Here is a 22,193-nt window from a genome sequence, read left to right on the forward strand (position 1 = left end):
TCTGTGTGCGCATAGACGACGCGTCCGCCCCCTGCTGGCGTGGAGTAATACATCGCCACTATTAACAGCCTAGAATACAAACACGGTGCTTTATTTAAACTCGGGAAACATAAAGCCAAAATATTGTTTCTTGATATTTGTTCGTGACCGGCGAATTGACAGGAAAGAAAGCGAGACTGAAAAACACGAATCAGTGTCGCTCAATGGTGAGCTCGCTGGCGCCTGTTTCACGTGGTGCATCGCAACAGCATGGCGGCTGGATTCAAGTAAGGAATGGGACAGGCGGAGGGCTTTCATACACTTGTAGGGATGGGATATATTTTAAATGCACACGCTGGAGGGTTAAGACACGTAATATCCCTTTTAATAATTTGTTATTGTTGTTCAGTCCCATCTACATTAATTAAATATGCGATCAGAGTTTCATTAGGCTACCTTAAGCTTAGAACCAAAACTACAAGCTCTTTAAAAGGGAGCAGGCATTAACACAGCAATACAAGGAGTAACTTGATGCATTGTGATAAGTGGAAATACTGAATGTTCGTAACGATCAAACATTGTCATGAAAATCTGACACAATTATGACGTGTCTTGTTTTTCTTTCTCAGAACTGCAGAGCCTTTGGAATACCACAGGAGTTTTCTGGTGCGTTTCAAACACGTCACTATCACCATGCGTTTAGTTGAAACAGGGACATCTGTTTTCTGTGCAAATTGTGCCCAGTACAATTATACATATTCATATTAATACCCCAGTAATACAGTTAAAGACACTGGCAGGATATCACATTCACAAGGAAGGTGACTCCTGCTTTGTATAGTTAAATTTGGACTATGCATTAGTCTGTTGATCATAACAATATATGATTTCATGTGTGACTTTGTCCCCCTTTAGAAAGAAAACTGCAGGCCAGATGGAAGGGAGCTTGGTGAATTTCGAACCACTACACTCAATATCGGTAAGCATTTAGGGAGGTATAACCTTATACTCATAGTGATATGATGAGCCCACAAACTTAGGGTTGCTTACTGCACCTCACTGTACATTAACTCACCAAACACCTGTTAAAGCATCCAACAGTTTTTGTCCCCCCAATATATGACATTTGATCTTGACACTTTTTTAGGTTCCATTTCCACAGCTGACGGTTCTGCCTTGGTGAAGATCGGGAATACCACTATAATATGTGGAATCAAAGGGGTAAGTTTGGTGACCACTTTATAACCACACACTAGTAACAAAAGGAAACAAAAGAGAACAGGTTTGTATAAAAAAATTACCAACGTAACATCACTCTTCGGTTAGGAGAGTGTTGTGTATATTGATAGTGTACAAAAGTTTTTACCATATTTATAATATAAGGGATGGTTAGTTAAATTTCACTTTTGTACATTTATTGACAGAACCTACAGACACTATATTATGCTGATGTGTTTTTCCCCATATTGTAGGAACTAACAGCTCCTCCAGTAGACACGCCTAATAAAGGTTATATAGGTAAGTGCCTTGTCTTGTTCTTTAAGCACATCTAGAGAATTTTGTTTCTCCCAGGCAACTTGCTTTAAGCATTTATATTAATTGTAATGCTTTGCCCTGTTTAATCTGGAGATGATTAAATACTGAAAAGAGGCCAATATAACCTCTCTGAACATTCCTCTATAACTAGCACCTCAGTAGCTTCTTTATATGTCTCTGTTAATGTTACAGACTTCTAATGCCCAATCTTGTGGTGATGCAGTTAAACAAACAAACTCGAAAAGCTTTACATGTATATTACATTACATAACTGTCAGATTGTCTCTTAAGTTCCCAATGTAGATTTGCCCCCACTCTGTTCCTCCCGCTTTCGCCCTGGTCCGCCGGGAGAACAGGCACAAGCCGCCAGCCAGTTCATCGCCGACGTCATTGAAAGGTATTCAGTTTTGGCTGCTTTAGCATTAGACTCAAGAGCTTTGGCCTGATTACAAAGCCAATTTGACACTTGTCAGGAAAAGAGCTTTCGTCTTTCTTCTCAAATACATGAACAAATGAAAATCATCTCTTGCATGCTTGTATATTAGCAGTCAAATCATTTCAGATTCCCCTCCCCCATCTATTCATTATTATGAATTCAAATATATTTGTATTTTTAAAGTTCACAGGTGATGCATAGAGAAGACCTCTGCATTGAGAAAGGAAAGGTGAGATTTTGTCATGTTTAATTTGAAGTAAAATATGGCCACTCAGTCCTTTCCCTCATCTTAAACCACAGCCTATGCTTTTTTCTCACCCCCGAGATAATGCAATGGTGATTGTAATACAATAGCATGTTTATGTAAAAGTATATTGTTAGTAAAGATACCGTTTTCTTTTCCTATAATATGATGTTCTGTATTTTAGCTCTGCTGGGTCCTGTACTGCGACATCATGTGTCTCGACTATGATGGCAATATTCTGGATGCCTGCATTATCGCTTTGCTGGCAGCACTTAAAAATGGTAAGTATTAGTCATTATCTTAATGCTCTGAAGTGTCAATTAAAAGAATTTGATTCAATTCTTAAGAGAAGCCTTAGAACCTAAATAAAACCAAAGGTGTAACGCTTTGTTAAATGTACATTATTCACCAATTATTTGATTTGATAATTAGACATTCTCTGATTAAATCACCTCAGAAATATTCTTAAGGATGCTCAAATCTTACTAAACGTGACCTGGATTTAATCCCCACTTCTCCTCAGTCCAGTTACCAGACGTCCACATAAACAAAGAAACAGATCTTGCAGAAGTAAACCCGAAACAGAAGACGCAACTAAATGTCACAAAAAACCCAGTTGGCTCTTCATTTGCCATTTTTGATGAGTAAGTTTTCTTTTAAGTGAATGTTTAAAAGCAGGACTTAATTTTTTAGAAAACAAAAATGAACTCATTCAGGCTTAGCTGCATAGCTTTCTGTCAGTTTAAGGGTTCATATAAATCTCATGCACCTTTATGTGCTTGTCTGGAACTCCCCATTGATTTGTCATTATTCAAAATATTTGTGAGAGTTTCTGTCAAACGTCTTTCTGACTCAAAATACTGGTGCACTTGTTTCACACATTTCTTCAAGACAGTGTACCTTTCCAGGAGAACTCTGATCAGTTTGTCTCAGAATAGGACTTGAGCAGTGGTTCTCAATCCTGGTCCTGGAGCAGCACCTACCCAGCTGGTTCTTGTTCCAACTGAGATCTCAATTACTTAATTTAAGTAATTTCCTAAATCAGAGCCTTTTAATTATTTTTGTAAGAGTAGGGGTTTTAAGTTAAGTATTAAATTGTATAAGGAAATTCTTATTAAGGAACCAACTTTATCACTTACACAATTTAAAGTTAAATGTAATCAAATTATTTCAATTAAGGGTTCAATTAAGTAATTGAGAGCTCAGTTAGAATGAAAACCAGCAGGGCAGGGGCTCCTCCAGTACCAGGGTTGAGAACCACTCATCAAGAATATTAGCTTAACCTGACTGAAACACAGGTTCCTTGAAGGCAACAAATTGAAATTGATTACTTGATCAACCAGAATGGCAAGAATGCTGAAATCAGGACATCTGGACCTCTGATACTTACATGGCTGCATAAAACAAACCCACCTCTATCTAACTCTGTCTTCTCTTGGTGTTAGCACGGTTATAATTGTAGATCCTACGGCAGAAGAAGAGAATCTATCGACAGGCATGATTACAATAGTTACAGATGAGGATGAGAAGCTTTGTGCAGTCCACAAACCAGGTATGCTCAGTGGAAAACCCTCCCTAACACCACAGTATGTTCTTAGGTCAAAGTATAGCAAAAAAAAAAAAGACACCTTGATACATAGCTACATATTGGCTACTACTGTCTTATGAGACTTGCATTCATGTCCACATCAGTAATCAATGGTTTGATCTATTTTCTCAGGAGGAACTGAACTGTCAGGAGAAAAACTTCAAGACTGCATCAGTCGAGCCATGACAAGAAACCGGGAAGTGAGTAAGCTGATAAACGAAGTGATGAACAGTGTAAAATCAAAGTAGAGAATACCCCCAACGCATTTTTTTTCAGTGTATTTTTTTTTTTTTCTAAAAGTTGTATTTTCCACTGTCAATATAATTTTTTTTTTTACGACAATAAAACTTGACAAACATGTACACAATTTTGCATTCTTGACATCTGTTGTCAATATACACACTTCAGGGGAATGCAACCCACACCACATTATGCATTTAAAAAAAGTTGAATACATTGTGCGCACAAATGGTGGCGAGTTGTTCTGGCAAGGGACAGAATAGGTCTTGCTTCTGTTTTCAACTCCCATGGATCAGCTAAAAGGCTCTGCAATCAAGTCCTGTCCAGATTCCAAAAACTCGAGGAAAAAAACAGACTTCATCTTCTCAGACAAAGGAGCAAAACTGTTTCCGTTCTCAACAATACATAATTACAGTATTATTACCATAAATAACCTGTAACACATTTTCACAGAAAAGTCCTTGGCATTCAAATCATTACAAGGAAGAAGTGGGTACAGGTGAACTGTTTCGTGGGCTCTGCAGTTAAAAACTTTTGTTGCCTGAGTAACGTAAGATGGGAAACGTTGATGCCCTTTTTCGATTTCATGGAATACTATTCATCACTAGCTTTAAAAAAAAAAAAAAACAATTAGAAAAAGATTTGGCATGTACACCGGTGAGGATGGCGAGATCCCTCATGATTTGGGTGGGGTCTGAGCGCTGCGTTTCCGTTTATTTTTTGGTTGGCTGCCTGAATGCTGTCGAAGTTGCGCCGCTTGTGTTGCCGCTGCCGCCATAGCCATTTGCTGCTGCATTTGGTGCTGCAAGAATCGCAACTAAATATGAAGAGAAGAAGGGGGGGGGGGGAGAGAGAGACACGTCACAAAGGCCTCACCTCTACAGGAGAACAGGACTCTTAAGGCAGAACAAATCCAAGCGTGATCGCCAACATGGATTAGTAAATGCTCGGATGAAGCTCAAAATTAAACCAAAAAAGTGAAAAAACAAAACCGGTGTTTAGAGAAATAATAAATAAAAAAATCCACACTCTCAGACAATGAACACAGTCAAGCAGCACCAGTGGCACAGAAATCTGCAAAAGGGCATCTGAATGGGCTTTTGCAGTTCCAGCTACGAATGGCAGTATTTGGATACGAATGTTTCATTGCCCATACTTTTTTTGAGTGCAGAGATTGCAGTAAGTCAGCAACTTCAACCAAACATTTGCATTTTTGTCAGTGAGGGGAGGGGGATTGTTTTTGTTTTTTGTTATTGGTTTAATTGTAGCTTAAAAGAGAAATGGCTAACATGAAAAAAAGACACGTCAGCATGCAGACAAGGGAAACCCTGAACATATTACCATCAAAAATACAGCTTGAAACAGGAATGCAGGATTCCTTAGAGCTTTTACTTCCTAGAGTTGGTTCCACCAGCTATCTCACTAAACTAAATCCTAAAGCGTTTTATTTATTCATGGGGGGGTCTACAATTAAATCTAGCGTTGATGTTTAACATATGTGAGAAAATACTCTCACCATACAGTCAAAAGAAAACAAAAAGCATTGCATTCCTTGTTTTAGTTTTTGTTTTAATCTTAAAACTTCTTCCAAAGCGGTCAGTATGCAAACATCGTTGTGCCACAAGCACTCCTTGAATGCTGGTTAAAAGAAAAAAACAACAACAAAGAAATTATGGCATGGCTTGACTGTTCATTGAGGAAAATTCAGTGCTCCAATTTGGTGTGGTCAAGTTTCCCCTTAATATTAAAAGCTTTTTTTTATATATATATATATATATACACTCACCTAAAGGATTATTAGGAACACCATACTAATATTGTGTTTGACCCCCTTTCGCCTTCAGAACTGCCTTAATTCTACGTGGCATTGATTCAACAAGGTGCTGAAAGCATTCTTTAGAAATGTTGGCCCATATTGATAGGATAGCATCTTGCAGTTGATGGAGATTTGTGGGATGCACATCCAGGGCACGAAGCTCCCGTTCCACCACATCCCAAAGATGCTCTATTGGGTTGAGATCTGGTGACTGTGGGGGCCAGTTTAGTACAGTGAACTCATTGTCATGTTCAAGAAACCAATTTGAAATGATTCGACCTTTGTGACATGGTGCATTATCCTGCTGGAAGTAGCCATCAGAGGATGGGTACATGGTGGTCATAAAGGGATGGACATGGTCAGAAACAATGCTCAGGTAGGCCGTGGCATTTAAACGATGCCCAGTTGGCACTAAGGGGCCTAAAGTGTGCCAAGAAAACATCCCCCACACCATTACACCACCACCACCAGCCTGCACAGTGGTAACAAGGCATGATGGATCCATGTTCTCATTCTGTTTACGCCAAATTCTGACTCTACCATCTGAATGTCTCAACAGAAATCGAGACTCATCAGACCAGGCAACATTTTTCCAGTCTTCAACTGTCCAATTTTGGTGAGCTTGTGCAAATTGTAGCCTCTTTTTCCTACTTGTAGTGGAGATGAGTGTTACCCGGTGGGGTCTTCTGCTGTTGTAACCCATCCGCCTCAAGGTTGTACGTGTTGTGGCTTCACAAATGCTTTGCTGCATACCTCGGTTGTAACGAGTGGTTATTTCAGTCAAAGTTGCTCTTCTATCAGCTTGAATCAGTCGGCCCATTCTCCTCTGACCTCTAGCATCAACAAGGCATTTTCGCCCACAGGACAACTGCATACTGGATGTTTTTCCCTTTTCACACCATTCTTTGTAAACCCTAGAAATGGTTGTGCGTGAAAATCCCAGTAACTGAGCAGATTGTGAAATACTCAGACCGGCCCGTCTGGCACCAACAACCATGCCACGCTCAAAATTGCTTAAATCACCTTTCTTTCCCATTCAGACATTCAGTTTGGAGTTCAGGAGATTGTCTTGACCAGGACCACACCCCTAAATGCATTGAAGCAACTGCCATGTGATTGGTTGGTTAGATAATTGCATTAATGAGAAATTGAACAGGTGTTCCTAATAATCCTTTAGGTGAGTGTATATATATATATATATATATATATATATAAAATAAAATAATATACTGGGCAACACCTATTTAAGTTTTGGAGCCTATAAATTCCATTTTTGTTTTGTTTTAGGCCTCTTATATATTTGGAGCCTAGAATTTATAGACTAGATGAAATCATAGCGAAGTTGCTGGATTACTTGTATCTGTTGCTGGTGCTGCTGCTGCAAGGCTTGCTGCTGCTGTTGCAACGCAGAGGAGAGTTGGAGCCTCTGCTGGGGAAGGCTTTGACCAGGTCTGTTCATGGCAGAGCCCAGCTGAGACAGAACTACGAGTAGGGAGAGGATATGGGAGGAAGGCAAAGGGGACAGAATAGGGAGGAACAGGGAGAGTGGGAGTGGGAGTGGGAGTGGGAGTGGGGGGGGGGAGGGTGGCAAGAGTAAAGTAAGGGAGGTAAAATAAATGAAAATAACAAAAGAATAGAGTGTAGTAGAAAGGGGGGAAGTGGAGGTCAGTAGAGTTCACCTAATTGTTTCAAATAATAAAAATAATTAAAAAAAATCTACAGGATTTTTTTTTTGGTTCTCCCCCAAGTTAATAACTAAATCAAATTAGTAAAAGAAACTATGAAACCATGAAGTACCAAGGCAGGAAGTGTATTCATAGCAATAATACAATAAAATATTGCTGTTTTAAGGTGGGAGGAGTTGGAAAGGTGATGTTTTTTGAGGAAAGTGGGTTTCAAATCATGAAATCATGAAGTAGTCTTTTCTTTTAGTTTATGGATTTATTTCAAGTGTGGAGACCTCCTATACGCTCTTAGTACTTCATGGCCAGTGTTGGTTTCTCATGAGAAAGAAATGACAATGATTATATGCATGCATGTGATCTAGGTTGGACAGATCTACGTCAACGCACTGAGGAACTGCAGCAAAAAAGGCTACGGTGCCTGCTTGGACCAGGGTGGAGCGGGGAGAGGGAGGGGGAAGACTTCCAAGCGTCAGAGAGTCATAGACAAAACACAAGTGGCTCCTTTTCATTTTTAAGGGTAGGTAGATGCACACACCAGACAGCCAAAAGGAGAGAAGATTGATTGGTACCTGCAGCCTGGGGGGACATGAAGCCACCCACTCCTGCTAGGTTAATGACAGCAGTCTGCTGGCTGCTGAGACCTTGGTCCTGACTGGAAGCTCCTTGATCAGAAGCCTGAGAGGAATAAAGGCAAGGCTGTAAATGTGATGGTGTGGGAGGATTAGCAAATGCCTTGCTCTGCCTTACGATTGCCCTGGCAATGTCCACTCAAGGAGCAAAATAGCATTCCAAGCAGGAATGGCAGACGTGTTCCATAGATGTTTCTCCACTTTCTACTATATAGAAACAAAATCATGACTGGGGACAAGTGTCATTGATGGTCTAAGATTCGATTGGTCTAGGGCTACCCAATAACTTTTTGTGGGGGTACCAGTTGAACAGTAGAACTGAACTATGGGAAATAAGAGCAAAGAGATCACCATCGACAAAGTCCCTTTCTATGTTTCAAGGCAAGGGATCACATTGTCAAGGATAATTAGTGTCTTTTCAAATTTGCAATTTGACATTACCATTTCAGACAATACTTTTTTAAGCATGGTCTTCCCCAGTCCGTTGTTGCCGTCGTCGAGGCGCTATAATAAATATTGTACCGATGCTCTTACATTTCAAGAATTTGAGCAAATATCGCCATTTTCAGTGTTTACATCAAGATTCCAAGACCCGGGCTGCCATTTTGGTATGTACAAAGGCCATTGTCAAATGAACGCTTGTGATTGGCTGACGAACAAATCGCAATCTCCAATTATACCTGAAGTCACCCCATCCGTCACCCCCCCCACCGCTCTCATACATTTTGTACTTACAGAAAAGCCTGGGGAAGACTCTGTTAATGGATTATTTTTAAATTGATAATTAGAGCAAAATAAAGTATTTATAAAAATGTTATTTATAATTTAAAATATGGTGGCCATTATTATTTTGGGATAAAAAGTACAATCACCAATTATACTGCAAGCCTGTGAAACAGGTGAGTCAAGTTTCTCAAACACCAGTTTACTTGACTTCAGGCTCTCCCACGATGTGAAACAAATGATCCATCTTTCCACCTGATAGATATTTTAGTCCCCCTGAGAGCAGTGTGTGCGGAAGCAAGAGCCCACCTGTTCTCCTGGCTGCTGAGGGCTGGACGTGGCCGACTGACTGGACTGCTGCTGAGGGGAGAACTGGGAGAGCTGCTGCTGCTGCAGGGGGTTGAATATGAGGGGCCCAGCGGGGATCTGGGGGTGGAAAATGACATCAGCACTGACATCTACAGATATATGCAGACACATTAACTGAAATGCAAGCATGGCAACCCAGAAGGGCTGTCTCGTGCTAGATATCACACGGGTTGCATTTATAAACGGAACCCAAATGCTTTTGTTTCCACATTAACCACTTCTACTGATATAGTTGTCTTTTAATTCCAACAAAACTGACTTAGAACAGTTGTTTTCCCCTTACATTACATTAAAAGAGTGTTGCAGAAGCACATTCCATTGTATCTTACTATACATTTTAAAATTTACAACAGAGTATGAGTTGAGTCTAGAAAAACAAAAACAAATAATCCAATATAGGCAGTTATTCGTAACTGATTTTCATTCATAATAGTCACAGATACAACACAGTACATTACAGCAAAACCACTTAACACACAGGTTTTCATTTAATAAAGGTAAGGTTGAGAAGTACATCTTACCTGAAGAAGATTCAGGGGCCGGAGACCTGAGGAGTTTGTTGAAACAAAATGATCTTTTGATTAGAAACAGGGAAAGCAAAGCTACAAAACATCTCACCCTATTGCAGTACATTTGAACCATTTCTAAAATTGAAAGGTTTCTCTTCACATGACCAATTACCTTATTATAAATCACACAAGTAAGGATTAGATACACAAATATCTTTACAGTGAAGAAAATACATTATTTTTGGTTAAATTTAAAAATCAACCACCTTTCTCTCCATCTAGAAATGTTTTTGTCTAGTATCCACTGCAATTGACCTACACTATCCTGTGTTGCAAAGTATTAACAACAAACGTACATCCAGTGAAACGTGTACCAGTCGCATTAAGTGTCCTGAAACATCGCTGATAATTTTATGAACAGGATGTAATTTATACTCAAGATAAGAGACATGGGAATGTTTGGAAATGCTGCTCTGTGATTGGTTGGTTTCTCATGTGTGATTTATAATACACAACCCAGTTGTTGTTTTTTATTAAAGACAACTGCCATACAGAATTAAAGATACTCCTGCAGTAAAGGAGGGCGGTCACAGAAGTTTCGGGTATGTACCTGCTTGGGCTGCAGACTGCATGGTAGCTGGCAGAGAACCTGGCACCAGACCTCCTGGGGGGAGGATCCCACTCAAGTTGATGCCTGCAGAGGTGATGGCGCCAGGGCTGCAGCCCAGCATTGGGTTAGAGCCACTCATCAGAGCTGGAGGACCACTGCAGAAAGACGCCAGGCGACGGGCAAAAACAGACGGGGGGGGGGGTTTATTTGAAATTCAGAGAGAGATGGAAACTTGCTGACCAACTAGCAGATCATTGGTGTTTCAAAAAAGGAATAACATCTCACCACACTGAGCTGACGACATTGATGAAGTTGAGTCCGGCTGGGTTGGTCATCACCTGCGAGCTGGAGGTACCGGTGGTGATGGAGGTGACCATAGTGGAAAGGGGAATGGTCATGACAGGCAGGGCCTGGCTCAGTGCCATCTGCTGCTGGGCAAAAGGGGTGAGCAGGGTGGTCTGGGGGGTCATTGCTGAGTCCTGGGGAGTTGGGGTGGCAGAGGGTGTCACCGTGGGGGTGGAGGTCTGGATGTCCGTAGGGTGGGGGGTGGAACAGGGTGTGTTGGTGGGCGTTGGCGTGGATGGTTTTGGAGTGCCTGATCCTGGAAGATTAGAAACAAAAGTAATATTACTGGAGCTGGAAGTGTGTTATACAGGACTACAGTCACAAACAGGGTTAGGACTCATCAATATATGGAAAGATCTAATCAAAACACAGACACACACGCCACCGTGCAATGTGTCAAAAGTGGTCAATACATTAGGACATTTCAGGCCTCTACTGGAGGGAGGGTGGGAGAGCTCCTCTCTATAGATCCTCTTGTATAGATCAATCCCACTAGCATCACTGAGGGCTGGGCTTGAGGTCTGAACTCACTCTGAGACGAGCCCACCGGGGAGAGGGCGGCGGGAGACAGCAGACTGACTTGGTTCAGCTCCATCGAGTGTTTCCGGGAAAGCGCCGGGGCCTTGGAGGGAGGCGGAGTGGGGGACTTGAGATGCCCACTTGATGGTTGAGAGCTGTAAGGGTTGCCTACACAGACACAGGCACAGAACAGGCTGCAAAACTCACTTGCTCACTTTTAAAACACCAAGGCAAAACACTCAAGCTCCACTACATGGTTTTATATATATGTATTTAGATTTTAATAGGGGATTTCTGTGATCTGTCAGAAGTGTAACCTGAGACAGGGGTCTGTTGTTACCTGAAGAACTGCTGCTTGATCCAGGAGGTAGTTTGATGGGAGGGGGTCTGTGTTTCACACCTTTCCCCAATACAGAGGACTGAACAATTGCAGAAAATCCATCCGTCTGCTTTTATGGGGAAAAAACAAAAAGCGCAGATAAACAAAACAGTAAATTTAATGTCAAATCAAATAAATCGATGGATGGATGGACTTTTGGTATGAAGTACATTTTTAAGCTATTGTATACTTAGTAAGGCTCAATGCTGGTTAACTGTAGTAGAATTATATTATACAATTATAATAAGGATTAAAAAAAAATCTGACCTCCATTTCCTTTCCAGGAGAAAGTTGGCTTCCTGCGCCACCTGAGGTATGAGTCATCTTTACCGCACACTTGACATCTTTCTCATAGACATCTTTGTACTGGTTAATAAACCTGCATTGTGGAAGCATTAGTGTAAATTAATAAAATGAACAAATACACATTGGTTATCCATTGAGCAATGTGAAGAATAAATCCAATTTATTTTAGTAGAGCATATAAGTGCATAAAAAAAATAAAGAAAACTTACTGATCAGCATCTATCTTTGAACCAATTAGGAAGCTAAGGGGGGAAAAAAAGTATAATATGTTAATAAACCAAATGGCCCAACTGTTTTGAAGTGATAAGGCAAGTTGAACATTTACATTATGGTGAGGAATAAACTAATATTTTGGAAGGTCATAGACAAAGGTTAACCACCAAAGGGGTGATGGATGTAGAATACAAGATTAGTTAAATATATTAAAGTGTCCATTAATGTTCAGCTTGGTCTGTCCACATCTCTCTCTCTCTCACACACACCCACGCACACACACACACGCACTTACGGCGAGTGTATGAGATGGAATTCGCCCCCATCATCCTCATTCTTGGGGTCCTTGGTAGTCTGTATTTTCCCATACACCAGAGGGTCGCCCACTGACTGGTAAATAGTGACTTTTGTTTTTTGAACCTGGCTGCCCATTTCACATTCAAAAAGATAATCATCCTTCACCTCCTGAAAAAACAAAGACACGCACTGCATTTCTAGACACACAAAGCCTTACACACAGTTCTTTGTGATCATAAGATCAGTGCTAAACAGGGCAGGAAAGGAACGACTCCACTGGAACACACTGTACTGTATGTTCAAGTCCAAATTAAAACTTCAGGACAACAATCATCAAGATGTTAAATGTGATCTGAAAAGACAGGCTTTTTATACAAGTTATCTAACAAGATTTTCTTCTTCAACAAGGAAGTCTTGGCCTATTCCTTACATTAGTACCGATACTCATTTAAGTTAACAATTCTGCAAACAAAGCCTCCATGAAAACACTATTGAGCAGAAACTGCGCTAATTCTTACGTGTGCTGGCCAGACTGTCGGCTGGGACTCCTCAAGCTTGATCGATTTCTCCACAATGGCATATTTTTCGACCTAAAAAAGGGCCACCAGAAGTATTAAAATAGACATTTAAATTTAAAAGCAGACACTGGCTTGCACTATTAACAAGCAAGCAAAACTCTTTCAGTTCATGAAATGGCTCCGCAGACAAGAAAATGGAACACACAAACAGCTCATTTGATTCCGATATCAGAAGCTCTTCTGATGAAATAAAAGATTAGTTCTCACATCATAAATTATACAATGACATTTTAATATTGAGCATAAAGTACAGGAATTCTATGTACTGCCAAAAAAATCACCAAATCTAGTCAGATTAACAGTGTGCAGAGGTAGGAATTTTCCAGTTGTCATACGTCTCATAAATTTTGTAGCATCGGGTCTAGCCACGTATTATTTACCATGTAAGGGCAAGGAGGGAGCAACGATGTTCACGGAGGTTCGTATCTGCTGATGTGACAGCATGGATCCCTTGACTTACTGTCTTTACATTGAACAATACTGACTGCGAGACAGACATTGAATCTGACCTGATCTTCAATAAACATATTCTGAGAATACAGAAATTGAATTTATTTGCAACCTTAATAAATGTGGCCATCCACCAAACAAAAACAACCTCCAACTTTAGAATCCCATCTTGTCTTAAACAGCAAATTCCCAATTTCGTTTTATGGTGAAACACATTTATACGTTTTTCTATTGATTTATGTTGAAAGTGTAAAATTGATAGACACTTTCAAAATTTTGGGCTTCCCATACCTACCTTTAAAGCTATAATCAGCAATATTAACCCATGTGCTTTTCTCAATTCAATTACAGGTCTATCTGATGATGCTTTTATTCACCTTGGTAAAATGACACTGTTTAAACTGCAATCAGGTGCTACAGAGCAATGCACCCACTGGAGTAATTAACTAGTGACCATACAGTCACATATTTCTACAAGGAAAAAGGCATGTAAATTGAGGCATCTAAGACCTGTTCTCAGACTACTTCCACTTAATTAAGCGACGGCACCCAGACTGACTACTTAATTACTCTGTATGACCTGACTGCAGTGTAAATATTTGTAATATCTATAAGTCCTTATGATAGAGCATTTTGCTTTTATATTGTAAATATAACCCCAGTGTGTCACAAGTGAAGGGTCACAAATAAATCACTTTATTTCAGCACCAATATCGAGGTGAAGTTTGCAAGGAGATGAGTGATTGATTATCTTACTGTACATAGCAGTGGCCGTTTAGCAGCATATGATTGAGACTTAAGGCTGATTTATACTTCTGCGTCTCCGCGTACATGCGCGGGTGTCGTACGCAGATGGTCGCACAGCTGTCTGGCAACATACTTGCACGTAAGGTTGAGGCGTCCATAGGGGGCAGTGTCGCATTAACATCACAATCTACAGAAAACAAAACCCGATTTCTATGGTGAACCTACAATTGAATGGATGTAAATGAACACATACTGTTAATGACATGTTACAGAAACAACACACACACACACACACACACACACACACGAATACAAATTGCCTCCTGTACGTGCAGATCTATATTGTCTTGCTACAGTTGGCTAGAGACTTAACATTGGAATATACATAAACACTTCTCTGCGTATGTGAATTTCTCCTGCATATCCGTTCTTATATGTTACTAAATATTTGAATTAAATACATATATGGCGTTTCAGCTGTTAAACTCCTCAAAATTAATGAGCTACAAATACATTCCTCTCCAACCGCCAGACCCGCAGTTTATGTGATAGGCTTTAGCCTACTGAATATAATAAATATAGCCAACAATTTGTAATCAAATTAGTAATTGTGAAAGATTTATAATCACGTTGATTGGTGAAACACGCAATTTTCTACACATCATATATTAATTATTATCATTATTTATTGTATTATATTTGCACCTGATATAGTGCTCGTCTGATCGGCTCAGCAAGTTTCTAACTTTCCTTTGGAATTAAATCTTGATCATGTTGCAAACCTGGGTCTCTGGATCAATGCCTTGATCAGTCACTGTTTGATCATGATGCTAATTGATCATTCCATCCATGGAAAGCAAAGTACATTTTACCTTTCGTCCAAAATTGCCAAGCACAAAATACGTGGGCATTTTGTGGGATCAAATGTGAATTATTAAGGAAAATGTGCAGTTCGAGGGACAAAATACTCATTATGTGCACAAATGCTTTTCGTGGACGAGGATATGCATTTTAAATACTTTCGTTTGTCACCGCATCGTTTCTCTGACCTGCTGCAGCGTCTACTGCCAGATATCATACACCAGTCGCTCCAGCACTGAGCGATTGGCCGAGGCTCTTAGACTCCCCAGGCTCAACCAATCAGCGCTGGTTTGACGCACAGGATGCAGAGACGCTGTTGAGATTTCGGAGGAGTGCACGTCCTCTGCGGGCTATGCTTACTCAGAAACCCCTGCTCTGCGTCGCTACGCAGAGATGCATACTTGTACCTATGCAGAAGTATAAATCAGCCTTTAGGGCTCGACCAAATCAAAATGTTGACCCACCAATGAATTACAAATTATGAATTTGTACTCTATTGCATTTGGTATTTATAAATAGTCACAAGTTTTGATTTGGTCTATTCCTTAGGCTTAAAATGTGTCCATAAAGGGTATACAAGCTCTGCTGCAGAGGTTTATAATCTTCAAAGCATGGTAACTAAAGGTTAACAAGACTGGCGGGGGGAAACTTACATCAATTTCAGAAGGCGCACTCAGCTGACAGATGCTTTGTTTCCACATGTCCACACACTGCCAAAGGGAAGACAAGATAATGCGGATAAGCTCATCACTACTCAACAGGAACTGGCAACATCATTTTGGCCTGGAACCAATTGTGTGTGTTGGAGTCAAAGCACTCACGTTTCCAGCTTTGGAGATTTTCAGGTCAATAGGGGGCGCTGGCTTCCTTTCCTTCCTCTTCTGCAAATAGTCGAACAGTTTCAGCTGCGGGGGGGTTGGGAAGTGGGCCATTTCTTGCTGTCTGTTCAATGCCGGCCTCGAGTATCTCTTAAAACACCTGGAGGTTCAAAAGTAAGACTCAGTGATTCATTTAGTTCAATTAGATATGTTCATTATACTAGACTTACTTATCAGTGATAGATACATATAGATACATATTTTTAAATACTATTATAGCCTACAGAAAATCAAGGGATTCTGGCTGCCTGAACTGATTTAATTAAGGCAGGGAGTGTGAAAATATTGGAATACCACTTCATTGCAAATTAATTTAGCTTCCAAAAATCTCATGGGTCATAGGAACATTTCTGGTGAAGCAGGGAGAGCCATGCCATGTTCACAGACACACTGCTGAACACAGAATAGCAACATTTCAGCTTGACATCTATTTGAGTCAAGCAGTCTTGTATAAAACATTATGCACCTTTTCTGTGTCGATCCTCTGAAGAAGAATGAATGACAGATCTGAAGAAAAATATACTATTTTGTTGTAGTGCACTGATGTGTCATTATTGTGAGGTTATAAACTGATTCTGAACTGGGTAGCGTTTTTATACCAGGACCATAGGTAATTTTACGTACCAATGGGTGAGACTATCAATATTCAGTTTATAATATTATGCTCTCTATATTGGACAGAAGAGCTCTGTGGCATAAAATGTGCACATTAATATGAATATATGTGTGTATATTCCTATTATTTTCTCTCCACTTAGACCCACAGACAGAGGCTAACAAATACTTCCAAAGGCTTCAGGCTGGAAAGATGACCTGGATAACTTTACCCAGTCTGGGAGGTTAGGTGCTTATCATCTGTCAACACTGATGCAAAGTTACTTTCCTTTATTAAAACAACATAAATAAAGAAAATGGCCAGCAACATAAATCCCACATTCACTGAGCACATTCTGGGAACCATCAAACTCTTTCCATCAGCTCTCTCCAACCTTTAGTTGCTTTGTTGCATTAAAAAACATTTCTGAGAGAAATGAATAGACGAGAGTGTCTAATAATAAGGCTTCCCCTCTGACCGTTTCATTGCACGTGTATTCATTTTCTGCTTGTTGTAGAGGAGCCGGTTTACGGTGCAGGTGACGGAGACGGAGGGGTCTAGGCACAGGGGCTCTGCTGTGGCCAAAATCAGCTGGCTTTCCAGGAGTAGTTTGTCATCCTGAAAACAAGAGAGTTCATTTCTACATAGTCGCCTGGCAAAACTTCAACCCAGTTGGCTGTGTCTGCTACACAGTCACATGTTAGTAATCCAGTCTTCAATGATAAACTTCAACCTGCTGCTGCAAGTCATATTTTGACATGTGTGAGCTGCCTGAATTTAAATGAAGCTGCTGCTTTTAAGATACTGTGAAACCTGTCCAAGAGAGTAGTGGGGGTTTGGAGAGAACAAAAAAAACAAAACAAAAAACACCTCTAGCATTTTCAAGAAAAGTAAAAGAGTCTGAGGTTTTACAAAAAAAAAAAAAAAAAAAAATATATATATATATATATATATTTTTTTTTTTTTAAGAAAAAGTCTATAGTTTGGAAACATATTGGTGTAAAGAAAGCTTGGTTTAAAGAATGTAAAATTACATTTCAGTAAGGACATATCTTGCATTTGTTTCCACGTATCTATATACCATACTATATACCATTTACTGTTGTGGTAAATGCCACAAATTGTGTTTATTAAACCCTTTTCTCACCTGTGTCCATTTGTGGTTGTCACTTGTCATCGCATGAACATCGCAAATCAGGGTCTACAGAGAAAGATACAATGATACAATGATGTGACAACAGCAAAAAGCCCCCAGAGTCACATGACAACTTTGTGGGGCTTGGTAGGAACGTATTACTCAATTTATATTTTTCTCAAGTATAATGGTTCAATAAATGAAATGTAAGTATTCAATGTTCTAAACAGTTCCAAACTGATAATGTATAATTATATATATTGGTTACAGAAATAAATGTATAACCTGGAATATATTAACACAATCTAAAGAACATGTTGGTAGCTGGGCTCTACTAATGACTAAATCAAGTGTCATGTGTAAGGTTTACACACTTTGAAGGTAAATAATTCAGAATTCATGGTTTGGTTACTATAGATTTATAATTTGTCATCTGTGTTCTTTAAACTGAAATGGGACCGGTGTTGCGTTTTTAGCAGACCTGCATTGTTGGTCGTAGCAGAATGTATCGACTTTGACAGGTTGGCATTTTCGTGTGGCCGCACTGGCGATAGTCCCTGATTTCAGCAATGACACACCCGCAGTGGAATATATTGACCTGGGCAAACACAGAAACTTTTGACTGAAGGGAACGTTATACAAACGCGCAATCAGATATAACAAATAACGCACATGGAATATTACTGCAGCTTTACCACTACACTAACCATTTTTGTGCTCTGGTATGAAAAACAATAAATAATAATACAAATATCCTGTGAATACGTTATTCAAACAAATGGAATTCAAAAGCAGCCAACTACCTGGGACTTCTCCAGAAGGTCTACCAGAATCGGAGGCAGTTCCTCTGCATCAAGATACTCCAAGAGTTCCCCTTCCTCGTACGGCAAACGAATGGTTTCTGAATCTTGACACACACACACACAGGTTGGTCATTTAATAAGTATTGACATACCAGCATGTGCTTGGATTGAACCTACACTCTGTCATGCATACCAAATAGTGTGCACATTTGACTTAGGATAAAAAAATAAATAAACGAAACAAAAATTATAAATTCAAATATCAGATTGATCATTGTTTAGATTCATGCAATCCACTAGACTGGGGCCTAGCTATTGACAACAGACACTAAAATATTTTTCCTGAGATTAAACCAATCTGATGAAACGATCTGTTATCGTGGTGGCCGGCAACTTTGAAAGGGATTCGAAAATTCAATAAACCTGATGAGATTAGTGCACGATCACATTTTATGACCATGACTGAGGTTAAGAGACTAAGAGAACCAAGATGGATTAACTGGAAATGATTTGCAAGTGGTAATTAAATGTTTTTATCCTTACTGCATCTCGTGAGTTTTATGGATAATCCAGGATAAAACAACAGAACAGAATGTAGCATGTGGTGCTTAACAGTCATGTCACTGGCATGAGTTTAAGCAAAACTGTGGTTCTTATAATAAAGGATCAGTTTGCACACGTCGAAGCAGAGAGAGTGGGGACTGTTACCTGAGCCATTCTTTCCTCTGAGCATCAATGAGTAGCCATCGTTCCCGGGGTACAGATTGACTACGAGACAGGACACAGACTCTTGCATAACCAGCTTCTCCAGCAGATTGACATTTCTCCTGAGCTTCTGTAAAATAATGAATACATGCAATTTGTACAGAAGCTATTTGTCGAATACATTTTCTAAAGAAATGATTGTGACAAATATCGTCTGCGCCAATAAAAATAAATGGATTGTTGAGTTTCAGTGAAGGGGTGATGGTAAATAAAGAGAATGGCTAAAGCGACAACAGGAAAACCAGTCTCACAGTTTATCTGTAAGATGCCAGACACTTTTCAACAGGGTGAGATCACCCAAAATATTCAGCAGAACGCCACTTCCCTTCCTCCTCCATCCAAAATACCTACCTTGACCTCAGGCTCCTTTTCACATTCCTCAATGTACAGCTCATATAGCTTCTGATTCAAAGATTTCCTGTAACAATAAATGACAAGAAGGTTAGTGTAAGGCTTTTAAAATCATCACAGCAGTATATTCTAGACAGTAGGCACCTCACCTCCCACTCGACGAGCTTCTCCTTTTGGTGGGTCGTTGTCGTGCACTTTCCACAATGTACTGGAATGAAATACAACCAAAGAGGGGTTTTGAACTTTATATGTTAAAAAAATATATACATATTTTCTTAGGACATTATCAATGCGTTAACAATGCTATGAATGTACTGGTTTATGTTGTATGTAACCACAAAGAAGGATGGCAGTCCTGGGAGGCATTTTGGTCTCATTTCACATGTCACTCTGTTTCGAACTCTCTGTTCTGCATCAAACCTTGCTCAGCCGATTGCTGAATAAAAACTCCACTATGTGATCATAGGTGTGTGGCTATGTAAAGAACAATAATGTAATCATAATACACTAGAGATAGCCTTGGGTATCTGTAAGGAACAAGTTGGGCTGCGTCTATATGAACTCCAGAGCTCTGTTATAAATTACTTTTTTTGACATCCTGACTTGGGCCTCTTTTTCTCTGTAATATTTCTGTTCCTTAAAAACACAACTGAAAAATCTCTCTACAATGTTTAGATATCTTCCTTAACTAAGATTTTAAAAAATACATTGCCAAAAAAACAAATCTTACCTCTGCCCGGTCCAATGCATATTCCAAAACTTGTTGCTGAAAGAAACAAATTGAAGTCATTTTAGACCTAAATAGAAGGTTAAAAACTGGTGTTCAAGATAATGCTGTAAATTCGATAGTGAAGTATAATGAAAAACATTTTGAAATACTGCGGCTACAAAACAGGTAACCTGGATTAAGAGTTAAAGAACCAATTAAGAGATTAAATAAATTTTACGGAACATAAATCACTTTCTCCAATAGAAACTTTTCTTAAAACACAGATCTTTATCTTGATCCAGACAAATTTTGGGAACTACAGTTCTATAAATACTAATGTCAAAACAAATGATGGGTAGATCACCAGAGCACACATTAAGCAAATTCAAACAATGGGAAGACAACAAAAACAACAACATTAGCATCTTACCATTGTTGTTTCACAAGAAAGTGTGGTTTATGACAGAAGATGTGTTTGAAATGAGCCCAGCAAGATCATCCTCTTGGGGCTCCTCCTCAGTCTCTGCAGAAGCACAGAATAATGACATCAGAAACACAGTTTAAATGCATATTACTACAATGAAAGTCCCAATGGGAGTAGTTTCATGGGCTTCAGCAAATATTTTCATGACAGTAACATGGAACAGGTCTAATGTCTGGCAAACATGGCCTACAAAAAGTTCAAGAAATTAGTCAATCCATCTCTAGTTGGACATAGTATTTGGCTTGACACAAGCCTGTTATTGTGTTTTACTGCTCTTCGGCGTATTCATTGGAAACAAACGTACAAGGTCAGTATGTATTACAGCCCTTCTGAGGGAGATGAATTGGGTAAATGAACATCTGTCTAATGAAACTCAGCTGTTTGAATTAAACCGAAACCCCACAGTAATGTAGTACTGAGGAGATTATGGCTGAAAATGCAGGAAAAGGGATGAGAAGGGCATTAGGTGTCAATCATTTGATTGTATTCTCATCTGAAACTGTAAAATACAATGGCGAGAGTATGCGACATAGTGTGCAATGACAGACAAATTGTAGTCTGTAGATTAACAACATCTCTTTGACAAGATCAAATAGTTATAGTGTAAACTAAACGGAATGTTGCAAGCGGGAATAATTCATGATATTAATAATACTAAAGCATATTAATGACCACTAAAGCATGCAATCTGGGCATTTTACGAGCATGCACCTTTAAACTAACATTTATAATACAGAAAAAAGGCAAATAAGAAGGATAAGTGCAAGACACACAGCTTTTCTTTCCAGTTGTACCAGATCCTTCCCAGCGCTGTAACTACAGCAATGAAATATTAAGCGACGTCACGCATTACGTCTTTTGCCCCGCCTTGCAAAGAGCATTGAACTAATAGCATTATTATTATTATTATTATTATTATTAACATAAATACATAAACTGACATCAGGTTGAGCAGTTACGTTTTCCGAAAACTTGATGATGAAATATTCGGCTACTGAAACTACAAAAGCCCAGATGTTGCATGGAAATACGGATTTCGTAATGCTGATGCATGCTCATTTAAATGCTTAAATCGATCCGGTGAGAAATAAGATCCATCTTTTGCAAAGAACACCGTGCACAGCAAACTATACTACTGTATTCACGATCTGCAAACTGTTACTGATTGGTGCACACTTCAACCCCCGACGTGAAGCTCAAGTTACAAGTTTCCAGTCCAATGCAACGTGCGAGTAACAGATCTGAACAGACATCATGTCTTGCCTTGTGAGTGTCATCCCGGTGGAGTAGCTCAGCACCATCAGTGACAGCAAACAGGCCGTAGCTCGCATCAGCCCGCTTCTCTACTCAATTCAAAACACCCACAGCAGCCATTTTCTTCTAGTGTAACAACACAAACCGAGCTTCCGGTATG

The 22,193-nt window shown here is 39.6% G+C and overlaps 2 protein-coding genes across 7 annotated transcripts; one reads left to right on the top strand and one right to left on the bottom strand.

Annotated features, from left to right (window-relative positions):
* The first annotated feature begins 53 nt into the window (after positions 1 to 53).
* On the top strand, positions 54 to 4,150 carry exosc8 (exosome component 8). Of its 2 annotated transcripts, none has more exons than XM_066699789.1 (11): positions 54 to 266; positions 609 to 645; positions 895 to 958; positions 1,142 to 1,200; positions 1,452 to 1,497; positions 1,807 to 1,912; positions 2,135 to 2,180; positions 2,380 to 2,476; positions 2,719 to 2,839; positions 3,641 to 3,747; positions 3,916 to 4,150. In XM_066699789.1, the coding sequence occupies exons 1-11, from the start codon at positions 250 to 252 to the stop codon at positions 4,029 to 4,031; spliced, it is 816 nt and encodes a 271-aa protein (XP_066555886.1). In that variant the 5' UTR covers positions 54 to 249; the 3' UTR covers positions 4,032 to 4,150. The 2 variants fall into 2 exon arrangements, with proteins under 2 accessions (XP_066555886.1, XP_066555885.1); XM_066699788.1 differs by having other exon boundaries at positions 55 to 266; positions 1,127 to 1,200.
* A 482-nt stretch (positions 4,151 to 4,632) lies between these two features.
* On the bottom strand, positions 4,633 to 22,176 carry supt20 (SPT20 homolog, SAGA complex component). Of its 5 annotated transcripts, none has more exons than XM_066699783.1 (25): positions 22,043 to 22,176; positions 20,726 to 20,818; positions 20,317 to 20,352; positions 19,736 to 19,794; positions 19,587 to 19,653; positions 19,179 to 19,305; positions 18,471 to 18,574; positions 18,149 to 18,265; positions 17,680 to 17,733; positions 17,011 to 17,150; positions 15,881 to 16,037; positions 15,713 to 15,769; positions 12,942 to 13,013; positions 12,422 to 12,591; positions 12,123 to 12,155; positions 11,875 to 11,986; positions 11,569 to 11,674; positions 11,241 to 11,396; positions 10,650 to 10,965; positions 10,365 to 10,519; positions 9,767 to 9,792; positions 9,186 to 9,302; positions 8,094 to 8,199; positions 7,194 to 7,321; positions 4,633 to 4,840 (listed from the first exon to the last, which is right to left on the bottom strand). In XM_066699783.1, exons 2-25 carry the CDS (start codon positions 20,726 to 20,728, stop codon positions 4,700 to 4,702), a joined length of 2,559 nt encoding a protein of 852 aa, XP_066555880.1. In that variant the 5' UTR covers positions 20,729 to 20,818; positions 22,043 to 22,176; the 3' UTR covers positions 4,633 to 4,699. The 5 variants fall into 5 exon arrangements, with proteins under 5 accessions (XP_066555880.1, XP_066555879.1, XP_066555883.1 ...); XM_066699782.1 differs by having other exon boundaries at positions 11,569 to 11,677; XM_066699786.1 differs by lacking the exon at positions 7,194 to 7,321.
* Between the last annotated feature and the right edge of the window lie 17 nt (positions 22,177 to 22,193).

The sequence above is a fragment of the Amia ocellicauda genome, chromosome 3 (assembly GCF_036373705.1).
Source record: "Amia ocellicauda isolate fAmiCal2 chromosome 3, fAmiCal2.hap1, whole genome shotgun sequence".
NCBI lineage: Eukaryota > Metazoa > Chordata > Actinopteri > Amiiformes > Amiidae > Amia > Amia ocellicauda.